Source organism: Episyrphus balteatus, chromosome 2 (genome assembly GCF_945859705.1).
Source record: "Episyrphus balteatus chromosome 2, idEpiBalt1.1, whole genome shotgun sequence".
In the NCBI taxonomy this organism is placed as follows: Eukaryota; Metazoa; Arthropoda; class Insecta; order Diptera; family Syrphidae; genus Episyrphus; species Episyrphus balteatus.
Genome location: NC_079135.1, coordinates 114,997,248 through 115,016,773, shown reverse-complemented (window position 1 = coordinate 115,016,773; position 19,526 = coordinate 114,997,248). Strand labels below are relative to the sequence as shown.

Genomic DNA, 19,526 nt, shown 5'->3' with positions numbered 1-19,526 from the left:
ACCAACTTCGTTGTTGTCATTAGCAATAGGTTTTTTTAAGATGGAATTCCATCGTTAGTCATCGAATTTATAAAGTGGTAGAATTATTAATTTATTGAGGTCGAAGTGCAAGTGTAACTATAACTTAAAATTTAGGTTACTAGTCACAGTCAGTCTCACGAAATTAATCGTCCAAAGAGAAGAAGTTGCTATATGTTAATTAATAAATTGGAAACATTGCGCTGCTGCAATATGAGCAGTGTAGATAGTCTGACCTAGAAAAAAAGTGTATTTACACACTGCAACATCATCTGTTAATAATAATTTAATTGTTTAGCTAATAGATGGCGTTGTGTAACATTTTTTGTACTGGAAGTGTGTAAATTACTAATAAACGATTAGAAATCGTGTTAAAATAATTAAATTATTAATTATTATAATTGTTTAATATTCTAACATTATGATGCCTATCGAGTTGACATTTATAATCACTTAGTAACTAAATAAAACTTGGATCAGTAAATATGGTAATTTAATGCTGTGCTTACAAGAGTCTTCACATGCATGAGTATGAGTACTTTTATTATATGTATGTAGATTATTTTCTTTTGTTACACTTAAGTAAGCATTGCATGCGTGTTATATTCAGAGCCGGTTTTAGGGGGGGGCAGCCTGGGCCGTCGCCCAGGGGCGCAAGAATTGAGGGGCGCCGCAGGCGCCCCGAACTTTTACAAAAGTTATATAAATAACGAAGTCTTTCCAATCGATGTTTTATTTTTTTTTACATTCACAAAGGCGCCCCAATTTTTTTCTATTTTACATTTTCAACGGCGCTTGTATTGTTTGTCCTAAACTTTTTGAAGAATGAAGGCGCCCCCCAATTTTGGGTTAATTTATTTGGCTTCCGGAAGGACAATGGTGTCCAAAATCTTCGTTCGTCTTTGAAGAACAAGGCGCCCCAATTTCTTTTGAAAGACTAAAGCAATACTAATATTCCTCCTACTAATTTAATTTTTGCAAATGAATAATTAAAGAAAGGGAGACGGACAGAATCCCGAAATTAAAAATCCAGAAAGCCCAAAATCCAGAAAACCCTAAATTCCGAAAACCCAAAAACACAAAATTCCGAAAACCCACAATCCCAAAATCCAGAAATGCCAAAAATTGACAGCTTCTCCATTTCTCATAAAAACTACGTTTGTGTGTGAGAATAAAAAAATAGGTCTATTCGTTGTTTCCCCCTCCAGGGCACTCTAAGTCATTTCAATTAACTGTGAAAAAAATCAGAGTTTCTCGGGTTTTCATTTTACATCGAACACCTCAGAGCTTTAGTTTCATCAGCGAACATCGAACACAGAGAAAATAACTCTGGTTGAAAAAGGAGCTACAAAAAACGCTTGACAACGAATTCGGAGCGACCCAGAGTGCCCTAGAGCTCACAACGAACAAACCTTATACTTATAAAGGTATGTTGTTTTCGATTGGCCGTCCGGAAGCGCCTGGAATCATTAAGAAACGTGCTGCAAGTTTTTTATTCTCCTAGTGAAAAAACAAAAACAAAATATTTGATTTTTCACCAATACAGATATTAAATTTTAGAATTGGGTGGAAGCGATTCAAAGTTTTTTATTGGATTTCAGAATGAGTGAATCATTGAGTGATTCCAATCGAAAACGACATTAATGTACCTAGTTGAAAAAGTTTTTGAAAAAATATTGTTCAAATAAAACCAACTGTACCTAAAATTTAAATGTGTTTAAACAAAAAAGTCAGAGATAAAGGTAGTCTTGTCAATTGAGCCTAAATGACATGATTAATTACACGGTGTAACACTCCAAATATACGCGGGCGGAGACCTATCAGGTTTTGTAGAGCTAGTCGCACTGAATACGAAACGGTATTTGAAAATCCCCTAACACCCCCAAAATCTGGAGTTACGGGCAAAAAACGGTTTTTTGGAACTTCACCCATTGAAAAAATTCTAGCTTCGACAATTTTTTACCCATTTTCGATTTTTTTACAGTTTCTGATAGAAGATAAATATACCTTTATAACAATGTATAAAACATGTAACTCGGTTAAACCACTTAGAATTTATAAGATGTCAAAGTTCAAAAATTAAATTTTTTTTGTCATTTGCCCAACTTCGGCATCAATTTAAAGTATATGTTTTCAAAACAACATGCTATTTAAAAAATATATTCTAAAACTTTATCTATTTCCCAATTGATCGAGGTATTTTTTATGAAAATCACTTCAAAATTGGCTTAGAAAAAAAAAAATTTCGATTTCAACCCAGATACAGAAATTCGAACTTTTAGGTATAGAACAAAAATGTTGTTTCGGCACGTAGTAGGATAAGTTGGGCGCCAGGATTTGATGAAAAGTTTTTGTGGAGGAGCTCAATACAAACATTTTTTTCTTTGGGAGGGTGGTCTATCTCCCCCCGTTTATGTGGAAGGGGCATTTTTCTAAAAAAAATTATCAAAATAATAAAAAATTATTAAAAAACAACGGCAACACTTACAGTAATAAATGATACCATTTCCAAAAGGCAAAATTGTGCATTTGATTCTTATTTTTAAATCAATATAATATTACCAATAGTTTTTGAAATAATCGATTTCAAAGTTAAAAATAGGTAAAAATTTTTTTTTAAAACTCATTTTATACTATTTTTGTCCAGACTGTGAATTTTAGTAATTAAATTACTTAGACAGAAAACTGCCTCAATTAATTCCTTATCGAACAGTGAAAACTGTATGTTTCTATGTCTTCTAGTTTTTGAGAAAATTGAAAAATAAAAACAAATAAAAACAAAAAATATTTTGAAAAAAGAAAAATCTGATAAAATAATTTTTCAATTTTCCCAAAAACTAGAAGACATAGAAACATACAGTTTTCACTGTTCGATAAGGAATTAATTGAGGCAGTTTTCTGTCTAAGTAATTTAATTACTAAAATTCACAGTCTGGACAAAAATAGTATAAAATGAGTTTTAAAAAAAATGTTTCCCCTATTTTTAACTTTGAAATCGATTATTTCAAAAACTATTGGTAATATTATATTGATTTAAAAATAAGAATCAAATGCACAATTTTGCCTTTTGGAAATGGTATCATTTATTACTGTAAGTGCTGCCGTTGTTTTTTAATAATTTTTTTTTATTTTGATAATTTTTTTTAGAAAAATGCCCCTTCCACATAAACGGGGGGAGATAGACCACCCTCCCAAAGAAAAAAATGTTTGTATTGAGCTCCTCCACAAAAACTTTTCATCAAATCCTGGCGCCCAACTTATCCTACTACGTGCCGAAACAACATTTTTGTTCTATACCTAAAAGTTCGAATTTCTGTATCTGGGTTGAAATCGAAATTTTTTTTTTTCTAAGCCAATTTTGAAGTGATTTTCATAAAAAATACCTCGATCAATTGGGAAATAGATAAAGTTTTAGAATATATTTTTTAAATAGCATGTTGTTTTGAAAACATATACTTTAAATTGATGCCGAAGTTGGGCAAATGACAAAAAAAATTTAATTTTTGAACTTTGACATCTTATAAATTCTAAGTGGTTTAACCGAGTTACATGTTTTATACATTGTTAAAAAGGTATATTTATCTTCTATCAGAAACTGTAAAAAAATCGAAAATGGGTAAAAAATTGTCGAAGCTAGAATTTTTTCAATGGGTGAAGGTCCAAAAAACCGTTTTTTGCCCGTAACTCCAGATTTTGGGGGTGTTAGGGGATTTTCAAATACCGTTTCGTATTCAGTGCGACTAGCTCTACAAAACCTGATAGGTCTCCGCCCGCGTATATTTTAAAACCTCATTTTTGTAACACCGTGTTATTTTTTTTTTTTTGAGTTAACCTTTTTAAGTTAATACACTGCACATTTTTAATAAATGCATTAACAAGTATATGAGAGGTAAGACATAATCTGCTTGCTTTTTTTCGTGATTTTAAAAAATTGTTTTTAGATGAATTTTTTTTTAGAGGCGCCACTTGCAATCTTGCCCAGGGGCGCCGGTAGTGCTTAAACCGGCACTGGTTATATTGTTTTCATTTTTGTTTTGTTCAGTCTTTCTTTTATAGAGATCAGTTTTCCCATTACATATATAGTGACAAAAGATTATTTGAGCTTCATTGATACATTTTTGAGATTCTATGTTTTCAATTTACTTAAAGGGATCAAAAAATATTTGACATTTCTTATGTCTGTTCAAAGTTTGCATTTTTGGTAGGTATTATTAAAAGCGGAGGTATTTTTATTAATATGCAGCTAAGCTAAATGCCAAACTTCAAAGAAGAACACAATTGGCATGAAGAAGCCACTAAGAGCGTTTGTGCTTAATAAAAATCGTACTTATTTTATGAAGCTTTTTGCTATCAAAGGATGTGTTCTTTAAAATACGATCAGACGGGCAAAGAATTTGGTCAACGTTGACTCTTTGAAGTTACTCTGTCAATGTCAACACACCACTGTCGACGTTCGTAGTGTCAAAATGTGTATCAACACCATCAGTGTCATATTACCTGTCAACGCATTTATTTTTCGTTGACGATAACATGACGTGACACCTTAGGAGAAAAATTTGATGTCAAATTTAGTTCAAACAGTCAACGTGTTGACCATTTACGTTGTTCGTTTAATCGTAGCTTAAATAAAGTCCTGTTTCCATTTGTTTGAATTCAAACAGAAAAGTAAATGAAAAAAAAAACAATTTTTATTTCAATTTTTTTTTTCAATGGAACATATTTTAATGATGCATGTTTTCCGGTAAATGTACATAAATGTGTGAAATAAAACATAGAATTGGAATATAATATGTACATTATGTAGTTCATCAATCTGATAGTAATGATAAACAAAAGAATGAACAGATTAAGTTATTGCAGTGTTGTTCAAATCCAGCTTATAACATCTTTATTGCAGCATTCACTACATCAAAAAAAAAGTAGGTATACATCTTTATTGGTTAATCTAAAACTTGTAAAAGTTAAATGTACCTAAGACTTTTTCCCAAGTATACATATCTACTTTCTTTTTAACCAAACACTGCAATTCGTTATTATTCATGATTGAGGGTACCGAAACACGTACAATATTTGACTGTCCAAAACTGCTACCAAAAATGTATGAAGTGAATTAAAAATTATAAAATTAAAAAAAAAAGTTACGTATACGCCATACACATTTTTCAAACTTTTTTTTTTAAATCAAAAGTAACGTACTACATCAAGGGCCAGTGTGGTACTGTTATTAAGGGAAAAAATGTTAAGATAAAAGTTACAGGCGGTATAGTGTATAAAGGCTGCTTAACATGATACATGTTCTGATTTATTAAGTAATGTTCGAAAACACTTCAGTTTCCCACATATCTACTGAAAACTTAAGTGTTGATATATTTATAGCAAATAAACAATTTTTCATTAAATCGATGTTGTAAATTAATTTCTTTGAAGTGAGCTTATTTAATGTCAGTTCTCAATCTCAAACCAGCATCTATACGTGATATCTCAACTATAGAAAGTTTATTATTTTATCTTCCATGTCACTATATTTTCTTACTATCCATCAAACCTTGGTAAACAACCTAATAAAATATTTAATTCAATTGACAATACAATAATTTATTATATCCAAATGTGATGTCTTTCTATAGGTATATATTGCTTAACAAATATTCCCATGAAATTCATCAGATTTGTAGGTTGTTGGTTTTTATGATTATAATCTTTCTTTTTATATGGAAATTTAATGACAGAGTTTTATTAATTTCTGCATACGTTATTATTTACATTATGCAAATCTTTAGTTAAATTTACAAGTTTTGTATTTTATTTTTTTATTTCTTTAAAATTCGAATAAAATTATTAATCTATACTATAACTTGCTTCCGGTCAAAATTTTGTTTTAAAGAGTTTATGTGAGCCTTTAGGTCTGTGAATGAACATGCAAATTTATTAATTCGGCAGGATATTAAAAAGTGCAATATAACAATAACAGCAAAATTCAAATATACTTCGTACATTCAATATAATTGGTTTGTTATGAATTTATTTCAAGCAGTCAACAAATCGTGTTACGTTTTCTTCTTTTTCTTCACTTTTAGTACAGTTAAATCTGATTTGATCAATCTTTATTTAATCGACATTGTTATAATCTCTAACTCTCTTCTCTCACATATCTGTTTGATACTTTTGATCCACTTGTTAAAGAGTGTTGACCTCTGAAAACGGTGACGAGGTAGAACTGTAAAAGTGGAAATTGAATGTATAAATATGACAAATAGCTCTCCTAGTCGACCTTAATGGACGTTTATGTTCGGATATAAATAAATACTGGCTTGTCGATGTACAACAATTTCTACCTGTAGCGCTCTTCCTCCTCGTAATTACTTGTATTCAATACAATTCAAACTACGTTGTAGTCTATTAAAGTTTTATATTCACTTTGATGAAACTGACAGATACAAGCTGTGTTTAATGACTTTGTTCTAAACTGTCCCAAAAAAAAAGAAACAGGTTTTTGCTATTCAATAAGGTTTTTCTGTTCCAGTCTATTATAGTTTACGGGCTCAAAAACATTTACTGGAACAGTTTAGAATAAAATTTTCTGTTGTAAAGCTTTTGAGTCAGAACGTTAGAGCCAATTTGTGAGAACTGTCAAATTTGTATTGTCATGAAACAGTTCTGTCTTGTTCTGATCTTAAAATTTTCGCAAAATTGAACGCAGCTGACGTTTCTGAATATTTGATTTAAAAGCCTATTGTGGAAATGTCAAAATTCTATTTACGCTTTTATAAATTTCGCAAATCAGTGACGCATGGAAATATGCAACATTTTTGCATCGGTGGTCACTACCTGTGAATTTTAACTATAAATTCTACTATAGCCGCGTTCCTTTGGAAGTCGTAGATTACTGATGAGTAGAAATCTTGTACTACCAACTACACATCCTATTTTCTCGAGCTGAAGATCATGTGTTAATAATTGTAGTACTAGATCTACTCATCACTCATGAGTAGCAGGATATGAAAGCTCGCATTGTTTGCTTACTGATGTTAACATTAGGCAGGTTCAGAAAAGTTAGTTAAAAACCTTCCAATTTAGTCAATTTTAGGGGAAAGTTGACTTTAAAGTTGGGCAAGAAAAATTTCCCTGATTCGATTTACTTGTATACCTAACTTTCCGTTTATAAAATCGTTGACTAAATATTTAGTCCCTAACTTTTCCTGAACGAGCCCAATTTTTCATTCACAAATCTGTGTTTAAGTTTATGAATATATGTATTTCCAATTGACAGCTTAAAACAAATCAGATAAAAGTATGATGGAAGAAAAGTATGAAACTCATTTTCCAGATTCCAACACAAAAATTTGACAGATAAAATTCCATTCCGCTTTCATTTTGACAAGTGTGTTAATACTTAAAGTTAGTGTGGATACACTTTATTGTCTTCCCTATAATCATAATTTCATACTTGATTAAAATTTTAAGTTCGTTTGATTTGCTTATACAAATGTTATGCAATCTTTAAACCTTAAGCCGTAAACACAAGTGACAAGCATTACAAACTTGATTTTATAACATCCACCACACACTATAGCTTGTCAAATGCCCATAAAATTAACTGTCAAATAAAAGTGCGTTGTCTTTTATAACATTTTTCCGTCACAATGTGTTGCACAAAATGCAACAACAAAACTCAAAAAAACAAAGATGATCCCATCCAAAGTGCATCTACTTAAAAGAACTCGTTTGATCATTTAGATGAGAGGAATTTCCAAAAGGAAAGTTAAACGACGAAACGCGGAAAAAAAGACCCCAAACATAAATTCATTATTATTCATTCACAATTTTTTTTTAAATTTATTTTCTTGATGATCATCTCATTTCGTTTTTTTGCGAGAGAAGATAAATAAAAAATAACTTAAATTAAAATAAAATAAATACTTAAAATTAAAACAACAACACACTTTCATATATAAATAAAATTGCGCCTTACGAATGTCAGGCAACAAAAAATGGAAACTTTATCCTAAAAGTAATTTATAAATATCTTGATCTTCCTTCTTTTTGTTCCTTTTTTTGCGAATGGCTTTTTCAACTGTCATCGGATTGTCGTTGTCGTTTGATCTGAAACTGGCCTTTCGCTTGTATTTCTTTACGCTGCGACGTAACTTTCGGTACATTTTGCGCAAATATTTGTTAAGAGCCTTCTTCGTGTAGCGGGCTTCGCTTTCATTATCGGCATTATCGATAGAAAGCATTTGTTCGACCAAACCCAGCCGCCCAGCAAGTGGGGCGTTCTTTTTTTCTACCATTGCTAGTATATAGACTTTATCTTTAGGGGATTTGTCACCGTCGTCGTCGTGGTTGTTGGCCAAGTCGATGGCACTCCTGGATTGCATTTGCTTGATATGACTTGGCAAATGGACTTTTCTTCTTAAAAGATTCCCAATATCCTCAGCGGTAAGGTATGTGTAGGTTTCTGTGTACATGCGTTGAGCTCGTTTACTTGTTCTGCCAACTTCACTGCCATTGCCAAGTGGGTTTTCGTTAACTGATGGTAACTTTTCTGCATCTTCACTCTGCGTCGTCGTCAGTTGTTGCCCTTTCACAACCTGTTCGTTTACTTTAACTTCTTCAGAGTTTTGTTGGATATTTAATAACGGTTCTTCTTGTTGCGGTATTGTCTCCACCGAAATTTCTTCAACTCTTGCCGTAGATTCTTCTACCAATATTGGGTCACAATTGGCAGCTACTGTCACAAGGACAAGAATTAAACCGACTCTGACTGCGATTGGTTTCATCTTCGATCGTTATGATGATCGAACTGCGTATTAACTAACCGATTGACAACATTTGCTAAACTTTTATATCTTTTTTCTTGGTGGGTATTATTTTTGGCGAGTGAAGGTAAATCGTTGGTCATCATCATTTAGCAGCATCACTAAATGATTCAGAATGTAGAAAGTGTATGTTTATAAAAAAAGATACATTTCACTTTTTTTGCTTTTAAATTGGAATTATGTTCCAGTAATAATGTGTGAGAGTTTCACTCAGGAGATTGACTTGTGTATTAAAATTAAATATTTATGAGAAGATTATGTAATAATATAATTCCAGGGGCATACCTAATGATTAAAGAACTGATGGGTTTTGGGTTGTGGTGTGGGAATTTTTTATGGAATTTTATTCGTTCACTGATTTTTTTATGTAGATGAAATAAAAGAAAATTTATTTATTGTATAGCTACATTTCAATTGAAAAATATTAAGGGCTGTTTCATATTCAACACCTTAGTTTAAAAATATTAAAACAGTGCAAATTTGTACAACAAAGTTGTAATATTCAAGTTTCTAATATTGGCCACAGTAGTATCACTTAATTCACTGTCTAACTGACACCAACCTTTTTCGTACCTTAACCATTCAAACAGAACTTTTATTTATTGTTTAGTGAACGCACATTTATGTCATGTTTATTTCGTTAAGTGTCATTTGTGAAAGACACAACCATAATACAAAAAAGCAGATGATAATGTCAAATTCCGTTCGTTCAATTTCAATAAAATACCCATACTCCTATTGGCGATTGGTTGAAATGCGATACCGGTGGTCAAAACAAAAAGAAAAATTAACAGGACGGAAGGAGCTATAATCCGACATTTTCCTTTTTTTTTGTTAGGACTTTTGATATGGACGACATTTTTAGAAATACAAAATGTAAACATCCGTCCTGTTAAAATTAGTTCAAAAGTTGAAACTACGGCGCTAGTAGTATGTGCTCCAATCCCCAATTAACTAAATGACTTTTTTTTTAAATTCCAGGTTTTAATCAAAACTAACATTACGATGATAGAAAAGTCATTTTGGATTTTGACATGACATCCGTCGGTATTTATAAAAAAAAAAGGTAAAGTACGAAAACAGAACTGTTCGGTTTCATACAGTTTCGTACGATTATTTGAGCTTATAAAAGCTCAGTTCCTTTGGAAGTTGTAGAAGTTCTAGTATTATCATCTACACAATATCTTCTACCTGATTAGATGGGAATGTGTAGTTAGTAGTACTAGATTATCGTTTTCAATTTTTCGTCTACTCTCTAGTACCTCCTGTTTTTTTGGCAGTAAAGTAAAAGCCGAATTTAACAAAATCTTAATTAAATGGACATAAGATTAATTCCAGCACAATGTTGAAGCCCTAAAAATCATTTTTTAGAAGCACACTGTCTCAATTCAAACAAATGATAGATACAAACGTGGAAATAAAGTCAAATATTAAAAAAAAACTATGTTGGCAACCTTGTTTCTACATCTTTAAATGTAACGGTAAATGCGTGGGTTTAACTTACATGGCCATTTTATGAAGATAGAAAGGGACGTTAAATGATGCTATCAAAACCCCTGGCATAACTTTTCACCAGATCTGTTGAAATTTCTTGGCTATTATATTCAATAAATCTAAGCTAGAAACATATTTGTAGACAACATCAACCAGGAATGCGATAAACCTGTTATGCAAACGGCTTCCTTACATATTTCAAGTTAGTTTCATTTGCCATTAGAAATGTGGCATCAAAGAAAACTCTGCCAAATCCGAGCTATTTTGTTTCTATATAGAAGATACAAGCCACAACCCGATTTTCAATTTTGATTCTATAAACCTTTACAGATTTACTACTGCTGCTTGTGAAAAGCTTTATGGAAACAAAATTGTAATTTGAGAAGCTGCCTTAACATTGATTAACCAGCTTAATAGATCAAAACTTAAACGTAACTTAAGTTTTGATATTATTAAGTCCTAGAAAAATTGTTTATACCTTTATGAAAACGTAGACAAGAACCTCATCAAAAAATTTTGATTGAAGTCTATATCCAAAAAAATGGCCTCATAAGTCAACACATATGTACCTATTTCAAATGATAAAAAACTTTAACCCTCTTGGGAAACCATCTAGTGTCAAAATAAAAATCTGAACAAATTAGAGGATAGTTCACTGGTATCTTCTAAGAAATATTTTTCCAGGTATTTTTTACGTCTACTGGAAAGGGCAGGACATGAGCAGAGAAGATGTTGGATTGTTTCTTCTTCTTCCTCATCAAGGCAACTTCTACAGAAGTCGTTAGAGATTACGCCAAGTCTTATGGCGTGTCTACCTATGAGACAGTGTCCTGTTAAGACACCTATTACAGAGCTGATATGCAATCTGTTTAGAGACAACAAATTTTTTGAACGTTTTGGATCTAGCCTAGGCCAGATCTGCTTGGTCGTTTGGCAAGTTATAATGTTTGACCATCGTATGTTTGTTGCCTCTATAGCTTCTTGCTTCAGCATGAGTTTGCACGTTGCGATTAATATACCAATATTTGCCTTATTGGGTAAAATTGGTATTAGAGTTCCATTTCTGGCGAGTTCGTCTGCTTCACAGTTTCCCAGAATATCTCTGTGACCCGGCACCCAGAAAAGGTGAATGTTAAACTGTTCTGACATCTCCATGAGAGATAATCGACAGTCGCGGGCAGTAACGGAGTTTGTGGAAACCGAATCTAACGATTTAAGGGCGGCCTGGCTATCAGAGAAGATGCGGATATCCGATGTAGATATCACGTTTTCTTTGAGCCAAGTCAGTACTTCTTTAATCGCCATTATTTCCGCTTGGAACACGCTGCAGTGATTAGGGAGACGGAAGGAGAGACTAACATTAAGTCTATCGGAGTAAACCCCGCCACCCACTCCGTCATTGGTTTTAGAACCATCTGTGTAGAAATGAATTGAATCATCTCTTAGAAACTCGGCATTGTCCCATTCTGAACGAACGCCCTAATCGACCAATACTTTATTGGAATGCACTAAGAGACAAACCAGCAGTGCAAATTTTTCCAAGCAATAAAAAGAACAATCAAACTCCTACTACCCTTTGTACGCGTACGCTTTGTACGCTTTTGGTACTTACTTCCCAACTTGCATGCATGCATATTTTGCATGCAAATAGAGAAGCAAGTTCTTAGACAGCTTCTATTAAATCAGGCAAGAACTTTCGGAAATTTGAACCTGCAAGCAAGTTGGCATATAAAATGGCGAGTCCCACCTGCATCACATCAATCACAATTTGTTACAAACTACTTGCGTACCGCAACTTGCCTGCAGCTGTAGAACTTGTGAGTTTATGACAGCTGCATGGAGTTCAATGAACGCATTGAGCTCTTTTAAGTTATTGAACTTAATTCAGATTCCTGACACATTTCGAACTATTCTCTCTAACATCAACTTTATTTCTTGCAAGCATTTCAAATTATCAAAATTTTGAAACATTTACAGCCTCTCACGATGCACGGCAGGATATCATGCATAACATTAAAACATTCAAATATTTCAAATCTTAATTTCTACCTGATTGCAATAAAAAAACAATAACCAGTTGGACTAATGAAAATAAGAAAAATAAAAACAAAATTGCAATAAAAAAAACCGACTTGAAATTAAATTGTTCAATTCACTTATGCAAATTCACCCACAAGGAAACTGCCATTTAAAACTTGCATCATTTATCATGCCTGCGCTCTGGCACAGCTTGAAATTGAAACATACTTGTCAAGCTATCTTTCATAAATGAGATGAAAAAAAAAAACACCACAACAAGAGTAACAAAAAATTCCATCCATTAGGCAATATCAGTGAAAAAACAAAGTTGAAACTATATAACTTGATTGTAAAGTACCTGGACTCCATTCAGTGCAATTTATACCAAACAGGCGCTATGATTGACCGTGTAATAAGCAGTCGGCCTCTCTGCAGCCCACACTCGCCCATCATTGACCATTTTGTAAATGCATTTATTTTGCGCTCAAAACACTATTTTAATCTATGTGAAGCTGTGAATTGTTTTGCAGCCACCTCCAAGTTCCAACCTCTCTGTCTCTCTCGCTATTCACTTAATCAAAAGTTATCGATAATGGTTATGGCACAAATATATTTAGCTGAAAAAATTCCACCTCCACAAATAAAAACTCCGGACTCACTGATTATGCACAATTTCTTTTTTTTTTAATTTATTTATTTTTTTTTTGGTTAAGATCAACATTACAACATAGTGGTCATTTATCTTAGCTTAATTGCTGGTAGTGGAGCAGGTAAGAAACTATCTGCAGTATAATGTCTCCACGATGTCTTTAAGAGCTTGAAGCCAACATTAACTGCAACAGATCTTAAACTATAGGTATACACAACGCCAAGTTATAATAGTTTTAGGTATAATATCTGAATGAAAAATGCGTGCAACCGTTGCGGTTTTTAAGCAAACAGTCAATTCTTTTGTATATATTTGAATTGCACTCGAATGCGGCTTCAGAGCGCGGGTTAATAATAAAAAGAAGGTGTATCAGTGAATACCTCTCCATTTGCAGATAGTGTTTTTATTTTTTTTTTTGATTTGAAATTGTGGGAAGAATTAACTCATTACTTACGAAATTATTCATAACAAATTATCGTGCGGTCTGTGAACAACCGTCAATGGATTATGTTAATAAAAATCAAAACATGTGGAAAAAGTTTTTTTTTATGAAAGATCTAGGTAGTTAGGTACATATTTTGGAGTGCGTTTTTGTTTTCAATATATTATTATAATGAAAATGAAACCGCCAACTTTTTTGTTTGAATTGCATAAGGTTAAGTCGTTAGGGTAATAAGTGTATGATGGTAACATGACCTAGTATATATTCGAATTTCAGTTTGGATTTATTGATAAAAGTCACGAGAAGTTTTTCAATATATAAAAGACTGTGTCTCATATGAATGCATTTGTACTTTTTTTTCAACGATTATGGAATGTATTGTATTTGAATCAAACCTATAGCATAGCAAAATGGTTAAGAAAGGGGTATTAATTTCAAATGTAAAGCATTGCAAAAGAGGCAACAGGGGAATATCAAAACAGTTTGGAGATCAGCTGGAGCTGATGTTAAGAGACCGCCCCATCAAGATATAACAAAAACAAATGTAAAACGGCGAATCGATTTGAATCTCATTTATTTTGAAATTTTTCAAAAAGGTGCGAAGAATTTGGATTTAGGTTTAAGGATAAATTTGAAATTTTAGCATATTCAAATGCCACTGAATCGCATTCCTCCTTGTTCTCAGAATTCTAAATTATTCGTATTTTTAAATGAAAAAGGTTCTTTAAAAGTGTAATTAATAGATACAAATATTACTTACATATTTTACAATTTTTAGAATTTGTATTAACCAATAATGGGGTGACAATGGTGCAGTGGATGTAGGGCTTGGCTTCTAACCTCGAAGTTGTGGGTTCGAGCCCTACCTCAGGCAGCATTTTTTTCTTTATCCCCCAGATTGGAAGCCACCCGTGGGAATATACGAGATAATAATCATCTTATTCTCAATTCACTGTACCAACAAAAAATTCTTTCCTATCTTTCTATTCCTTCTAACTAGAGCCGTGCAGTACCTATGCATTTAAAAGACCTTAGGTCTTACAGGCATATAGTTAAAATTAAAATTTAAAAAATAAAATTAAATATTTCCATGTAAAAAAGTTACACATACGCTCCAGTGACCCGCAGTTAGGACGCAAATAAAATAATTAATAAAACAAATTCATAGCTAACTAAACAATTTTAGCAGTTCACCTGAATGGTCAACCATTCAGTAAATAATGTCAAAATTTTACTTATATGGGATGTAAAATTTCGGAGCCATTGAGTATCGCAAGCGAAAATGGGTAAAGTACCTACTTTTAACTAGAATTTGACGGAACTTTTTTTTTGCTTACAAAAGAAACAATACTAAAAAAATTATGTAGTATGTACTAAGTTTTTAAGTACCAAGAAGGGCTACTATATTACTTTTTTGTTAATTTTTTATTTCCCGCTTTCCCCTATGTGCGACACTGCAGTTCTCAACTGACAGCTCGGTGAAATACGTGCGATGAAAGGCATTGTTCACAATTTACTCAATCGACCAATGTATTTAGACGTGAGTTCACCCCTTCGTGTTCAAATATAAATCAATCAGTGTGAAGACAACGGATTGTGATGCTAATTTTTCTTGCTCTTACCTAAGATGAAATTAAAACATTCAAATGTCAAAAAGAGTCATACATTTTTAAAAAGTTTTTAAAAAAACCTACCTCACTTTGGCATCTCTTTCTTACCATTAAGTAGTGTAAGTCAGAAAAGACACAGAAACGTCAAAATGAGTCGGCGGAATGAATCGAATGTGAATATTACCGGATGCGACGGAAAAAGTAACCGAACTAACTTTTCCGAACCGCAGATTCTTGGTATCAGTTGTCACTGACAGCTATGTTCCATGTTTTTGGTCTAAATTCTCACCGGGGAATGTACAAAATCGGAATTGAATGAAAACATTGTATTTGAATTCAGCGTATGCACCTTAGTGCACATTGGATAGAAATATACCAAACAAACTTATTGATTTGAGACTGCTGTCAGAAAAAAAAAATCTGTAAAAAACGATGTCAATTATTTATCAGACAAATGTTTTTGTCATTAAACTGACAAAGAATGATAACATTAAAGTGTTACAAGGGAATAATAAATTTGTCCAATATCTATTATTTGCCAGAAAAATAAAGCAATTGACAAAATCATTAACAACAATATCCATGTTTAATCACGATTCTTAACAAAATTTTACACAACATTTGAACAAATGTGCAAAAATCTGTGTCAAAGTACTTATGACCACTAAATCAAACAATACAAAATCACGAAACATTTTGACATCTTAAGTTGATTTATCAATTTAACCATGAACTAAAACGATTTCATTCAGAAATCTCCACTTTGTTTGTCATTGAACCCAGTTTGTTTAGATTTACAATAATTATGTTATTTTGTTTTTTAGAAGGTGGACAATGTTTACTGTTTTATAAACAACTTTTAACATGTTTCACAGCATTTAATCTGTCAATTATAATTATTGTGTTGTACCCTTAACAAAGTTATTAAAGAAAGACAGAAAAAAAAAAGCTACCAAGTATGTTAAATTGCAGACACGCAGTCATTTAAAATTTGACGCGTAAATAAGACAAACAAAACAAAAACATCTCTCTTCATCATCATAACATCTTTTGATTCGATGAAGAAATTATGATTATTACTCTCGAACAAGGCGCACAACAAACAACATGCGATAAAAAATAATAATCAACGCAATGCAAGACAATCACTTTATATGAAGTTTAATAATATTTCATAACTTTCTTAAAGTTGTTACTAATGTTCAAATGAAAGTGATATAGCTAAGCTAGGTAATGTTCATGGTTTTTCTACACACATCATTGATAACTCTATAACTTTGTAATTTACCATTTTTTATTAGATTTCTGAGTGTCTGAGTTGTCATGAATTAGCAAGTCGCCAGCTGATGAAGAATTGAGTTTGTCAATAATGAAGAAGTTTTTATTGTTGTTTTTTTTTTTTTGTAAAAAAAACTTAATAGGTCTTTTACTGTTACAAAACTAGTAGATAGTGAAAGGATTTTCTAAATGTCTTAAAAAGGTTTACTTTCCAAATTTTGACAGATGTGGATGTCTTAAAATTTTTAAAGATTGAAACAGCCCAAACAACAATTTTGCTTCTATAAAGCTTTACAATAGTTACAGAATCATCTGTAAAGCTTTACAGAAGCAAAAATATTAGTCGGGAGTGCATAGTTTGTGGCCTCGTTTTTATAAATTTAAGCTTTACTTCAATATAAATAAAGTTTTGGTACAATTTTTGTTGTTTTTCTTTAATGTCCTTCAATTCTTAGGTTAGGTTGTCATGAACGAATAGTATTGAAGAAGATGTTGTTAACAACACTCAGTTTTTGTTTTAAGGTTTTGTCACTTGTATTTTCTTGGTTTTCAGCAACATGTTAACTAAAAGACATCGCTTTGAGTCTTCATTATGTCAACAAAAACACAAAATACAACAATTAACATAATGTCATTACGCAGTAATTAATGACAAATTAACCATTATTTATTCAATGATGATGTCTCTTCAGCTTCTAGTATTTGTTTATCGTCATAAAATTTTACTTTTTTTCTTTGGAATATAGTATAATTTGCAATTCCATTCACTTTTGTCCCTAATAATCTATTAGAGCTATTAAATTATTAAAGTAAATAAAAAGTTAATACCATAGTAAACTAATCAATTAGAGCCCTTAATAACAAAAATAACAAAAAAAAAAAAGAGAGATTAACACAAACCCCATGAAAGTTGCAACATTTAATTGATTTGAGAAAGTGGTAATCTTCTTTTTTTTACCACTGAATTTTTTTTCTGAAGTTTGGACCGATGATGTAGCTTTTTTTGGTTTATAACTTCTTGGTTGATGGTAGTAGTTTTTTTTGCATTGAAATGGCATTGCGATAAATTCGGCAAAGAAAATACAAAAAGTTGAGTGATTAATAAAAAATATATACGGGTCACTGTGGTGTATGCGTAACATTTTTTTTTCTATAAAAACACTTAAACAGTTTATACATACAATCAATATTCCTCCATATTATACATTATTTATCCAAATAATCATACCAATTTATTTTGTGCAATGGTTTTCTTAACTTTTAAAAAATGTTCACAACAGAACTTTCATTATTTTACAAGTAAGTAGTAAAAAACTCAGAGCAAGACTTGAATGATTTGTTTTCAATTTAAACACCGGAAGTTACCTTTCTTGTGAATGATTCCCGTATTTATATAATTGATATTAATGTTAAAGAAATATACTTCTTTTTGAATTTTGATTTATCAAAAACAAAAACTGTTTAGATGTACTATAAAGCATGCACATTTAAGCATTTTTTTTTTAACATAAGCTCATCTTAATATGAAATAATCGTTTTTTAAAAATAGGTATTTCTTAATTAGAAAATTATTAAAAAAATGTTTAAACAATCAACAAATGTTGTAAAGATAAAATTGGAATTGTGGAACTGAATCAAAAAATCTGAAAAAAAAAAATTAAATTTAAATTAAAAAAAATGGATTTTTTAAGTTACTTATTATCAAAAATCGTTTGGGACATGAAAGAATGGAAACTGTCTATGAAGTACACTCAAATTAATGCTCAAATACAAAGACCACAAAATCAACAAGTTTTCGAAAATTTGTAATGTGGCCTTATAACTAACAATCAAAAACCTGTAATTGTACTTTTTTTAACAAATTTGTAATTTTTGAATAAATTTAAAAATTGGTGCAACACAATTTGTTAATTATCCTACAACTTTTGTGAAAAATTACATGTAAATTGTAATTTTTATATTGGTGCAATAAGCCACAGCCCACAGTCGACGAGTCGACCGAATTTTTGGCATCATTCTAGCTTTTACTGAAAATGTCCAGAATACATTCTTGACTCAAACATTTTCTCTAGAATAATATTTGCCAACAGAATCATGTAAAAAGTTTAGCTACCTTAGCTACCCCAATTTATTCTCTCTCCATTATATTTAAAATTATAAAACTGCCAAATCGCATACGAATTTAAAAATTTTCCATTTTAAATGGTGACTTTAAATTTAATGGAGAGTATATAAATTGGGCGTTACTTATTTTTTTTTACAAGTCAGTTTATTTTTTTTTTTTATTTTTTGATACAAAATATGGTTGTCCAAATTGTAAATTGTTTAATTTTTAAAAATCCACTAATCAATAACAATAATTTAATAAATTAATGTATGTTTTTTTTTCTTTCAGATTTACAATTAGCTGCAGAACTTGGAAAGACATTATTAGAACGCAACAAAGAGTTGGAAACAACATTAAAACATCACCAAAATATCATTGACGATCAAGCTCAAGAAATTATCGTAAGTTCTTTATTTATAAGATTTTTTTTCTACAATCTGTGTTTACCTTATACTTTGCATATAAGTATCAATTAAGAACAAAAATGAGCACTTTTAACCTTTTCCCGATGTGCAAATAGAAAAAAAAACAAAATTGTGTGTATAATTAGAAAACATAAAGGTATTTATACGCTCAAATTAGAAAAGTAAACATACTAATTATCATCTTAGCGAACTTTCTTTCGGTGAAAAGCAAAAGCAAAAAGCATCAATGTAGTCAGTCTCGGTATAGTACCTACATCTGTCTAGTCTAATCTATGCAAAAATAGAATTGATGCGTGCTCAAGAAAAATTGCATGCAGCTTCTATTGTCATTTTAAAAACAAAGCTTCCGGAAACGCAATGAAAAGCAAAACAAATCTTCAACAAAATACCTTACACATGACATTTACAAAACTAAATAAAACAACAAACTGATATCCTTATTTAGATTTTAATAGATTCTTTTGTAGGTCGCAACTTGCGATGCAATTAAAATAGCTTCTACATATTTCGTGAAGATACTTTCATGTAAGTAATACGAATCGGTCCACCAAACCCAAGCATCGATCGCATCGATTCGGATGACCGAATCGAACCGTAACAAAAATGGGTGTTTGGTTTCGCGTTTCTTTGACTTAATCGAACGGAACGCCACCGCCACCCAAATC

The 19,526-nt window shown here is 31.5% G+C and overlaps 1 protein-coding gene across 4 annotated transcripts in view; it reads left to right on the top strand.

The window, feature by feature from the left end:
* LOC129912275 (cerebellar degeneration-related protein 2-like) overlaps nt 1–19,526 on the top strand; it is a 122,903-nt gene that overhangs the window by 91,071 nt on the left and 12,306 nt on the right. For all 4 annotated transcript variants that reach the window (XM_055990469.1, XM_055990468.1, XM_055990470.1 and 1 more), the window contains one exon: nt 18,725–18,837. In XM_055990469.1, coding sequence (XP_055846444.1) covers nt 18,725–18,837 — 113 coding nt within the window. The remainder of the gene's footprint in view (nt 1–18,724; nt 18,838–19,526) is intronic.